At 40.4% G+C, this 12342-nt stretch overlaps 1 protein-coding gene across 1 annotated transcript in view; it reads left to right on the top strand.

Annotated features, from left to right (window-relative positions):
* The window catches only part of LOC133630603 (coatomer subunit beta'-like), a 45531-nt gene that overhangs the window by 12575 nt on the left and 20614 nt on the right, over positions 1-12342 (top strand). The window contains exons 4-5 of the mRNA XM_062022188.1: positions 4558-4684; positions 11469-11617. Coding sequence (XP_061878172.1) covers positions 4558-4684; positions 11469-11617 — 276 coding nt within the window. The remainder of the gene's footprint in view (positions 1-4557; positions 4685-11468; positions 11618-12342) is intronic.

Genomic DNA, 12342 nt, shown 5'->3' with positions numbered 1-12342 from the left:
AAACAGCTCTGTAGTTTGTAAATATAAATTGGTACGACTTTGCTATTTTCATTTTATCTGGGAATTTGCCTTTTGTTGCTGATATATGTTAAAGGTAGAGATGTCCGATAATGGCTTTTTTGCCGATATTCCGATATTGTCCAACTCTTTATTACTGATTCCGATATTAACTGATACCGATATATACGGTCGTGGAATTAACACATTATTATGCCTAATTTTGTTGTGATGCCCTGCTGGATGAATTAAACAATGTAAAAAGGTTTTCCAAAATAAGAGAACAACTTCAACTCAAGTTATGGAAAAAAGTGCCAACATGGCACTGTCATATTTATTATTGAAGTCACAAAGTGCATTATTTTTTTTTAACATGCCTCAAAACAGCAGCTTGGAATTTGGTACATGCTCTCCCTGAGATAATCCTGATACCCACTACAACTATGGGAAATACTATACTTTGACTTTCACAAAGTGCATTGTGTTTAAAAAAAAATTAAACATGCCTCAAAACAACAGCTACAAAAACAATGAAGGCACACAGCTTCAGTCCAGAGTATACTAGAGTCATAAAGTAAACAATAACATAGTTCTCATTTAGTGCAAGACTGCCTGGCATACTGTATAACAGGGAATTATAAACTGGGCTCACATCCATTTTCCGCTTGTATTCATCGTGTATCTCCTTATGATTCTTGAAGAGGTGGGAGATCAAATTGCTCGTATTACAAACCCACTTTCATATGAGTTGGGAAATTGTGTTAGATGTAAATATAAACGGAATACAATGATTTGCAAATCCTTTTCAACCCATATTCAATTGAATGCACTGCAAAGACAACATATTTGATGTTCAAACTCATAAACTTTATTTTTTTTTTTGCAAATAATTAACTTAGAATTTCATGGCTGCAACACGTGCCAAAGTAGTTGGGAAAGGGCATGTTCACCACTGTGTTACATCGCCTTTCCTTTTAACAACACTCAGTAAAGGTTTGGGAACTGAGGAGACACATTTTTGAAGCTTCTCAGGTGGAATTCTTTCCCATTCTTGCTTGATGTACAGCTTAAGTTGGTCAACAGTCCGGGGGTCTCCGTTGTGGTATTTTAGACTTCATAATGCGCCACACATTTTCAATGGGAGACCGGTCTGGACTACAGGCAGGCCAGTCTAGTACCCACACTCTTTTACTATGAAGCCACGTTGATGTAACACGTGGCTTGGCATTGTCTTGCTGAAATAAGCAGGGGCGTCCATGGTAACGTTGCTTGGATGACAACATATGTTGCTCCAAAACCTGTATGTACCTTTCAGCATTAATGGCGCCTTCACAGATGTTTAAGTTACCCATGTCTTGGGCACTAATACACCCCCATACCATCACAGATGCTGGCTTTTACACTTTGCGCCTATAACAATCCGGATGGTTCTTTTCCTCTTTGGTCCGGAGGACACGACGTCCACAGTTTCCAAAAGCAATTTGAAATGTGGACTCGTCAGACCACAGAACACTTTTCCACTTTGTATCAGTCCATCTTAGATGAGCTCAGGCCCAGCGAAGCCGACTGCGTTTCTGGGTGTTGTTGATAAACGGTTTTCGCCTTGCATAGGAGAGTTTTAACTTGCACTTACAGATGTAGCGACCAACTGTAGTTGATGACAGTGGGTTTCTGAAGTGTTCCTGAGCCCATGTGGTGATATCCTTTACACACTGATGTCGCTTGTTGATGCAGTACAGCCTGAGGGATCGAAGGTCACAGGCTTAGCTGCTTACGTGCAGTGATTTCTCCAGATTCTCTGAACCCTTTGATGATATTATGGACCGTAGATGGTGAAATCCCTAAATTCCTTGCAATTGCTGCTTGAGAAAGGTTTTTCTTAAACTGTTCAACAATTCGCTCATGCATTTGTTGACAAAGTGGTGACCCTCGCCCCATCCTTGTTTGTGAATGACTGAGCATTTCATGGAATCTACTTTTATACCCAATCATGGCACCCACCTGTTCCCAATTTGCCTGTTCACCTGTGGGATGTTCCACATAAGTGTTTGATGAGCATTCCTCAACTTTATCAGTATTTATTGCCACCTTTCCCAACTTCTTTGTCACGTGTTGCTGGCATCAAATACTAAAGTTAATGATTATTTGCAACAAAAAAAAAGTTAATCAGTTTGAACATCAAATATGTTGTCTTTGTAGCGTATTCAACCGAATATGGGTTGAAAATGATTTGCAAATCATTGTATTCCGTTTGTATTTATGTCTAACACAATTTCCCAACTCATATGGAAACGGTGTTTTTAAAAGAAGACGTCTTGGTTCCTCCTCGCATAACCAACTTTTTGCAGTCATTGCAAATTGCCAGTTTTTTATCCGTCAGAGACACTTTAAAATAATCCCAAACCATAGACATGGTGCCGTTAGTCAGTCACCGAGCGAGCTGGCTTGTTAGCCACGGCTACAGCACCGGCAACAACACACTCTTGTTGTTGTTATGCTGCACTCGCGGTGGTTTGATGAGGTCATCAAGCGTCGCCATTAAACCTCTCATGCTGCAGTCGTCAACTCCTGTGTTGTGTGTGAGAGAAGGGAGAGGGGAGGGGCTGGTGACTGGGAGACGCAACTGCTCTGTACTGCTCCCTACGTCCGTGTTTTACCGGATATGTACCGCTCCGTACAGCGGCGTTTTAAAAAGTCATAAATTTTACTTTTTGAAACCGATACCGATAATTTCCGATATTACATTTTAAGCATTTATCGGCCGATAATATCGGCAGGCCGATATTATTGGTCATCTCTAGTTAAAGGTTCTGAAATCTCTTCAATAACCTTTTTTATCGTTTCCATATCAATATCAGTTGAAGTCATCACATTTGTGCCACAATCATGTGTGTTCTTAAATGTGTATTCCACCTCTTCCATGTCCAGAACAGTTTTGATTTGGGTTTACATGGTAAACAACTGAAATTAATGTTTTATCCAGGCGCATACATTTGTCGGAATGTGGCCAAGTAGACGCATTGTGGGTTTCCTGGACGTCGTCTACATCGCTAAAAGAAAAATCTAAGGAAGAGAATCCCTCTGCCATCTTCCACTAGTTTTTTTAATATATAAATGGCCCGCTTGAATATTCCCTCTTCTCTTCTCTCATCGTTATTTGGGATGTCTGTTGTGATTTCCCTTCCTGGTTCCATGACCCGCCCGATCTTGCCTCTGATTAGCCTGTCCCTAATGTTTTGCCCTAATCTTAACCATTCGTGACTCATCATTGTAAACAACTAACCAATCATGGATGTTCCTGTACCTAAACCAACCAATCATCATTGATGTTTTCCGTAGATTTTGTCCCCTGCTCGTGAAGTTGCACTAGTCCACTTATTTCTTTCTCTTCTCCCTCTCTTCTTTTGTAGCACGTAACTTAGCTAACCACTACATGGGTATAAAAATAGCTAAGCTACGGAAATCGCTATTTGTTTAAAAAGAAAATGTAGTGAAGCTACGTAGCGAATTTTTGCTTGTATGTTGTTGTTGTGGGTTAGTGCAGTGGGTGGGAGCAAGCGTGTCTTGGAAGGGGGGAGGGGTTTCGTAGCCCATGGAGTGTTGCGTGGAAGAATCAAGGAACAAATAAGCGGCGTATGGTCATTTTAACGTGAAATAAATTATATCGATATTAAGATATTTTCTTAATTCATATCTTGTTTAAAAATATATCGATAAATCTTACAAACCAGCCCTAATTGTAATGCTTTCTTGGGGTAACTCCTTTCAGTTGACCTTGTACCAGTCAATCTGTACCGTCAGGAAACTACCCGATCCTATGCAAACTTCTAATAAATTCTTCAATCAATCGATCTAATATAATTAGTCAGAAAAGGTTGGAAACAAAGCAAACACTACTAGGTGTGTTCACTTACAAGAGACAAAATGTTCACAGCACAGTCTGGAGTGTTCTGTAGGAGTCCAGGGATCCCTCCGTACCATGCTCCGCATGGCAGAAATCCATCAACGTTATGCACCAAGTAGCAGGAAAAAACATGATTGCGATCTGTTTCTTCTTCGGTAGTTGCTCCAGGTGCACTGCTGTCGATATAGCGCCTCTATAGTGGCGCAAGGCTGCAACTGCAGTTAAAATACGTAGCTGCCGCAGAGGGACATCAATCGCTCAATCATCCCAGCCGGAGCTTTACGCTGTGTTGAGCAATATCAATTGCTCTGGCTGGGCTGGGGGCGGCACAAAATAGCTGGAGGCGACCGCCACGCAATTTTGAACTCAGGAAAAACCCTGACCAACTACAGTTGAAGTGCAAGTACCATTTAAAAAAAGCTACCAAATAAATCAGAAGTTACTCAGTTCCTGAGTATTTTTTCATTGCATGCTTAACTCTTACTCAAGTAATTATTACTACTTTTTTATTTTACTTGAGACATATTTCACTGAAGGAAGGGTACTTTTACTTGAGTACAATAGTTGGCCACTCTACCCACCTCTTGAACGTATAAAGAGTTGTGTAAAAGATATTACCCCCTTATGTGACCTTTCCTCCTCTCCCCTCTGGACAGGATGACACGCAGATCCGCGTGTTCAACTACAACACTTTGGAGCGTGTTCACATGTTCGAGGCCCACATGGACTACATCCGCTGCATTGCTGTCCACCCCACCCAGCCCTACATCCTCACCAGCAGCGGTACGACAATATCCAATCCGGTCCACTTTATTTATACTGTATACAGCACATTTGAAAAGCAGTTTAAGATTCACAAAGTGCTGCACTGTAGTTCAAGTGCACGGGATACAAACCAGACAGAGTCAAGAACAGGAGTCAGTACACATAAAAAAATAAATATATAAAATAAAAAGAAGACAGACAAAATTCACACAACTATTAATTCTATTGTACGATACAGTTTTTATCAAGATTTTAGCAAAAATGTATCAGACTTTGAGCGGTTAATCCATGCTTTTATTTCATCACGTTTGGACTACTGCAAATCCCTCTATGCTGGTATGAACCAGGCCTCAATCGGTCGATTGCAACTAGTCCAAAATGCTCCTGCTCGCCTTTTATCTGGCCAAAAAACATGAGCACATTACCCCCATTTTAGCATCCCTTCACTGGCTCCCAGTTCATTTTAGAATGAATTTTAAAGTGTTTTTGTTTGTTTTTAAATCTCTTAACGGATTAGTGCCAAAATATATGTCAGACCTTATAAAATATATACACTCCCACAAGGTCTCTGAGGTCAGCTGATCAGTTTTTTTCATGGGGTCCCAAAGACACGATCAAAATCCAGAGGGGATTGGCCGTTTTCTGCCGTGGCTCCAAAACTTTGGATCGATATCTCTCTTGCTATTTGGACGGCTCCCTTTTTAATGAGTTTTAAACCATGTCTTAGAACAGGGGTGGGCAATTAATTTTCACCGGGGGCCGCATAAGCAACCCGAGCACTGCTGGAGGGCCACACGACAATATTTCAATTAAATTTTGCTCAATATTATTTTTGATATACCATAAGATAAATAATAATGATGATAATAATTAATAATAATAATAATAATAATAATTTCATTTAACCTAACTTAACTTTATACAAAAGCAGATTGCTTTTTAAGGTCACTTTATCCTGCATTATCCAACATTTTTCCCCATCAGATTTGGACAACCATCTGTTGTTAAAAATAGTTTTTAATCATATCTATTCTATATTGTTTTTTATATTGGTTTTATATGTAATTGTTTTTTTCTTTTTATTCAGTCATTGGTGGAGCTAAGGATAATATTTGAATATTGTTTGTAATATTGTTGTGCAGCACTTTGGAAACATTTTGTTGTTTAAATGTGCTATATAAATAAAGTGGATTGGATTGTCACACCTGCCAGCGTGTCCCAACACGCATTTACCTCTGTGAACAAGTCATTACCTGTGGTTGTCTCTTTAATTGACTGCATCAGAGCTCTCATCCAAAGTTAGCGAAAAACAGTCCTGTCTCCGGGCATTATCAGCGCAACAAAGTCCAATAAGCACTCCTTAATAAACTCTCCGTCAGAAAACGCCTTACTTTTTCTGGCGCTTTTGTGAGAAATGACGAAACTTGTCCTGACGGCTGCATCTCTGGGGGTGTGAAATATGGCACAAAGTCCTTGTTGGGTTTGCAGTTTTACCATCAACGCATCAGCCTCCCTTGCGCGCGCTTCATCAGACACATCCCGGTATTTTCCCTCGTGTTTCTTCGTGTAGTGGCGATTAAAATGATATTTAAACACAGCAACCTGTGTACCACACATTAAGCACACGGCTTTACCATTAATTTATGTAAAGAAATACTTGGCAGTCCATCTCTTGTTGGAAACACGCCATTCCTCATCAACTTTTCTTTTTTTAGCGTCTCATCACTTGTCTCTATGCACCTTCACTCACAGGTTCCCTCCGGACATACGGCATAAATAACACATTTCAAAATAAAAGCAGCACAGTTGTATTGCGCGCACGACATAGATGTTTTTTAAACTTTATTTTGTAATTTGTAATTGCGCCGTTCAATTCACTCACAATCGCACACGCGCATACGTCCACACGGAAGTAATACAAATAACGCTTTTCAAAACAAAAGCAGCACTGTTGTATTGCACACTCGACATAGATACTTTTTTAAATTTATTTTGTAATTTATGATTGGCCTCACGCGGGCCGGACAGGGATGCGCAAAGGGCCGGATGCGGCCCGCGGGCCGTACAATGCCCAGGTCTGTCTTAGAACATATTTTTACTCCTTGGCTTTTAAACCAGCATGAGAGTTTTAGCCCAGTTTTAAGTCTATTGTATTTTCTTTTATGGGTTTTATGTACCTATTCTCTTTTTAGTTTAATGCGTGGGTTCCCTCCGGGTACTCCGGCTTCCTCCCCCCTCCAAAGACATGCACCTGGGGATAGGTTGATTGGCAACACTAAATTGGCCCTAGTGTGTGAATGTGAGTGTGAATGTTGTCTGTCTATCTGTGTTGGCCCTGCGATGAGGTGGCGACTTGTCCAGGGCGTACCCCGCCTTGCGCCCGATTGTAGCTGAGATAGGCTCCAGTGCCCCCCGTGACCCCGAAGGGAATAAGCGGTAGAAAATGGATGGATGGATGGATATTTTTTTACAATGCACTGTCTTTCTTCTAAATGTGTGTTTTAATTCCTATTTCCACTTTGTGAAACTTTTTTTTTTATGTGCTGTACAAATAAAGTGGATTAGATTGGACCCTGTGGTTTAAAAGCCAAGGAATGAAAATATGATTTAAAATGCCATTCAAAAGTCATTATACAGTGGAACTAGTGGTGAGAATTTTTGGGCACCTCACCATTACGTTAAAGTTAAAGTACCAATGATTATCACACACACACTAGGCGTGATGAAATTTGTCCTCTGCATTTGACCCATCCCCTTGTTCACCCCCTGGGAGGTGAGGGGAGCAGTGGGCAGCAGCGGTGGCCGCACCCTGGAATCATTTTTGGTGATTTAACCCCCAATTCCAACCCTTGATGCTGAGTGCCAAGCAGGGAGGTAATGGATCCCATTTTTCTAGTCTTTGGTATGACTCGGCCAGGGTTTGAACTCACAACCTACCGATCTCAGGGCGGACACTCTAACCACTAAGCCACTGAGTAGGTAGCCGAGTGGATTACAATTCAGGAGCTACGATTCGTTAAAAAATCAATTATTGATGTATCTTGAATTTAGATATATTAATGCAGTTTTACATTTCTTTTTGTTTCACTAAATAAGCGTTTATCATGTGCAACTTTATTAAAGGCCTACTGAAATGAATTTTTTTAATTTAAACGGGGATAGCAGATCCATTCTATGTGTCATACTTGATCATTTCGCGATATTGCCATATTTTTGCTGGAAGGATTTAGTATAGAACAACGACGATAAAGATCGCAACTTTTGGTATCTGATAAAAAAAAGCCTTGCCCCTACCGGAAGTAGAGTGACGTTGTCAGTTGAAAGGCTCCTCACATTTACCTATTGTTTTCAATGCAGCGAGAGCGATTCGGACAGAGAAAGCGACGATTACCCCATTAATTTGAGCGAGGATGAAAGATTTGTGGATGAGGAACGTTAGAGTGAATGACTAGAATGCAGTGCAAGACATATCTTTTTTTGCTCTGACCGTAACTTAGGTACAAGCTGGCTCATTGGATTCCACACTCTCTCCTTTTTCTATTGTGGGTCACGGATTTGTATTTTAAACCACCTCGGATACTATATCCTCTTGAAAATGAGAGTCGAGAACGTGAAATGGACATTCACAGTGACTTTTATCTCCACGACAATACATCGGTGAAGCTCTTTAGCTACTGAGCTAACGTGATAGCATCGGGCTCAAATGCAGATAGAAACAAAATAAATAAATCCCTGACTGGAAGGATAGACAGAAGATCAACAATACTATTAAACCATGGACGTGTAACTACACGGTTAATGCTTTCTAGCCTGGTGAAGGTTAACAATGCTGTTGCTAACGACGCCATTGAAGCTAACTTAGCAACCGGACCTCACAGAGCTATGCTAAAAACATTAGCTATCCACCTACGCCAGCCAGCCCTCATCTGCTCATCAACACCCGTGCTCACCTGCATTCCAGCGATCGACGGTGCGACGAAGGACTTCACCCGATCACAGATGCGGTCGGCGAGACGGAGGAAGTTAAGGTGAGTTCGGCGGCTAGCGCGTCTGCTATCCATCTCTGTCCTCCTGGCTGTGTTGCTGTAGTCCGCCGCTAATACACCGATCCCACCTACAACTTTCTTCTTTGCAGTCTTCATTGTTCATTAAACAAATTGCAAAAGATTCACCAACACAGATGTCCAGAATACTGTGGAATTTTGAAATGAAAACAGAGCTTTTTTGTATTGTATTCAATGGGGTACCAATACTTCCGTATCAATCGTTTACGTCACGCGCATACGTCATCATACATAGACGTTTTCAACCGGAAGTGTGGCGGGAAATTTAAAATGTCACTTTATAAGTTAACCCGGCCGTATTGGCATGTGTTGCAATGTTAAGATTTCATCATTGATGTATAAACTATCAGACTGCGTGGTCGGTAGTAGTGGCTTTCAGTAGGCCTTTAAACAGTGCATTTATAACAAGAAGCAGTTAGATGAATTCCCACATTTATTAAATGTATGGAAATGTGTGTAAAACTGGACCAAAAGTGCCCGATAGTAAAGCAGCTACCCGGTGAGGTGGCTCGCTGCATTCAGCCAAATTTGAGAACTCTTTGCATTATTTATTTACAATAAATACATCTATTATCAATTATTGACGTTTACTAATCAATTTTATAATCATCCTTGTCCGAATTGCGATGCATTTAAAAATCAATTATTTCCCCCACCTCTAACTGTAACCATGATTTACAAATATAATTGGTTCTTGAACAGAGTTCGTAAATAAAAAAGTTTGTATATTGAAACAAATTTCTCTATATGAAACAATGACTTATGTTTCCATGCAATAAATTAGTCTGAATTCTCAATTATTTTTTTTTTTTTTTGTATTTTCTTTCCACACCTGCATGTGACTTAAAGGCCTACTGAAAGCCACTACTACCGACCACGCAGTCTGATAGTTTATATATCAATGATGAAATCTTAACATTGCAACACATGCCAATACGGCCGGGTTAACTTATAAAGTGCAATTTTAAATTTCCCGCCACACTTCCGGTTAAAAACGTTTTATTATGCTGACGTATGCGTGTGACGTCACGAGGGCAAGGGAAGTATTCGGAGCCCATAGAAAAAGCTCTGTTTTCATTTCATAATTCCACAGTATTCTGGATATCTGTGTTGGTGAATCTTTTGCAATTTGTTTAATGAACAATGGAGGCTGCAAAGAAGAACGTTGTAGGTGGGATCGGTGTATTAGCGGCTGGCTGTAGCAAGCTCTGCTTCTTCCTACTCCTTGTGATGTATCATGTTGTATGCTTGCATGTTCGAAATAAACTCAAACTCAAACTCAAACACAACAAGGACTACTTACTTGGATAGCTGACGCCTAGCCGATGCTTGCCGCCAAACCCACGGATGAAGTCCTTCGTCGCGCCGTCGATCGCTGGAACGCAGGTGAGCACGGCTGTTGAGGAGCAGATGAGGGCTGGCTGGCGTAGGTGAAGCGCTAATGTTTTTTATCATAGCTCTGTGAGGTCCGGTTGCTAAGTTGCTAAGTTAGCCTTAGCGTCGTTAGCAACAGCATTGTTAAGCTTTACCAGGTTGAGAATTATTAACCGTGTAGTTACATGTACATGGTTTAATAGTATTGTTGATCTTCTGTCTATCCTTCCAGTCAGGGATTTATGTATTTTGTTTCTATCTGCATTTGAGAACGATGCTATCACATTAGCTCAGTAGCTAAGTGTGTCACCGATGTATTGTCGTGGAGATAAAAGTCACTGTGAATGTCCATTTCGCGTGCTCGACTCTCATTTTCAAGAGGATATAGTATCCGAGGTGGTTTAAAATACAAATCTGTGATCCACAATAGAAAAAGGAGAGAGTGTGGAATCCAATGAGCCAGCTTGTACCTAAGTTACGGTCAGAGCGAAAAAAGATACGTCCTGCACTGCCTCTAGTTCTTTACTCTAACGTTCCTCATCCACGAATCTTTCATCCTCGCTCAAATTAATGGGGTAATCGTCGCTTTGTCGCTCCGAATCTCTCTCGCTCCATTGTAAACAAAGGAAAATTGTGAGGAATATTACCTCCTGTGACGTCACGCTACTTCCGGTACAGACAAGGCTTTTTTTTATCAGCGAGGAAAAGTTGCGAACTTTATCGTCGATTTTCTCTACTAAATCCTTTCAGCAAAAATATGGCAATATCGCGAAATAATCAAGTATGACACATAGAATGGATCTGCTATTCCCGTTTAAATAAAAAAAATTCATTTCAGTAGGCCTTTAATGCTTTTGGTCATTCACCGTGTGCCTCCCATACACTGGGGGGCGCCCATTTCCTTTTAGCGGATAATCTATTGCTTTTCTGGTTGACCTATGACGTCAAACCAAAACAAGGCATCCTCAGAGGTTTCTCTTTAATGATTGCAGACGTTGACGAGTCAACAGCCCAAATCTTGTTGTACCTGATGTCCGCTGTAATATTGGCACATTTTAGAAATATTACGTCTCCAATGGCTACGCTAATGTAAAATAGCAGACAGCAGCAATCAATGATCCTACATTGTGCCAAAAACATGACACTACTACCAAGACGCTTTGGAGTTGCGGGATCCAGTTGTTTTGAAGGAATTTTCGGACATAGAATGGAAAGAAAACTTTTGAATGTTTCAGAAGTTCATTCAGTCAGTTTTGTGGATCGATGGAACCAAGTTAAAATAAAAGCATGGATATCGATCATTTAATAACACCATTCTATTTGTCCCGCATCATACTCATATACTCTGTCTTGTCTGTGTTCAGATGATAAGTTGATCAAGCTGTGGGACTGGGAGAAGAAGTGGTCTTGCAGCCAGGTGTTTGAGGGCCACACGCACTATGTGATGCAAATTGTCATCAATCCAAAAGACAACAATCAGTTTGCCAGTGCCTCCTTGGACAGGACCATCAAGGTAGGAAGGAATTCTTACTGCTCACGAACTACAACGTCAGCTCCAAAACAATTGTCTAAAAAATGTGCTTCTAAAGTTGATACTTTTTGTTTAATTTGTGATACGGCTGGGCCATCAGGCAAAAAAAAGAGATCACGATTAAATGTTTCATATCATCCGATTATTATTTTTTTAATAAAAGTCGGGTTGTCCCGTGCAGGTTTATATCGAGTACCGTTGCATCCCTACTGTTTACTATTGCACTATCTTGTAACAAACATGGAGGTAATATATGCTCACAGCTGACAACTTTAATTGTGTTTACTAGAGGTGCAACAGTACAGGTAACCCACGCTACGGTCCTTACCTGGTTTTAGGGCCACGATTTTGCTTCTTTTTCAGTACATTTTGTGTAGTTCTTTTATTTTGCTAGTCATCAAAAAGTGAATTGTGCAGTAAACAAAGTACCAGTGGTGTAGTGAATACTACAAGACTTGTACTTCAAGTTAACATTTACCGAACAACACTTTCAAATGGTAAATTATTATTTGTATTCCTTAAGTACTTGTGTACATCAGTATTCCTCACCAGTACTTTGGTAAACAACAAGCGGTGGCCCAGATTGTAGAGTTTTTAAAACTCAAATTCTGTAGCATATATTGAATAAAATTACATTTTAAGTGCAGTTTGAATTTGAGGTACTGTAAAATGTCAACGATCAACACATAAAACAAGTTTAGTGATTA

The sequence above is a fragment of the Entelurus aequoreus genome, linkage group LG16, assembly GCF_033978785.1.
Source record: "Entelurus aequoreus isolate RoL-2023_Sb linkage group LG16, RoL_Eaeq_v1.1, whole genome shotgun sequence".
Classification (NCBI taxonomy): domain Eukaryota; kingdom Metazoa; phylum Chordata; class Actinopteri; order Syngnathiformes; family Syngnathidae; genus Entelurus; species Entelurus aequoreus.
The sequence above is the reverse complement of the archived record's forward strand: the minus strand, read 5'-3'. Positions and strand labels throughout refer to the sequence as shown.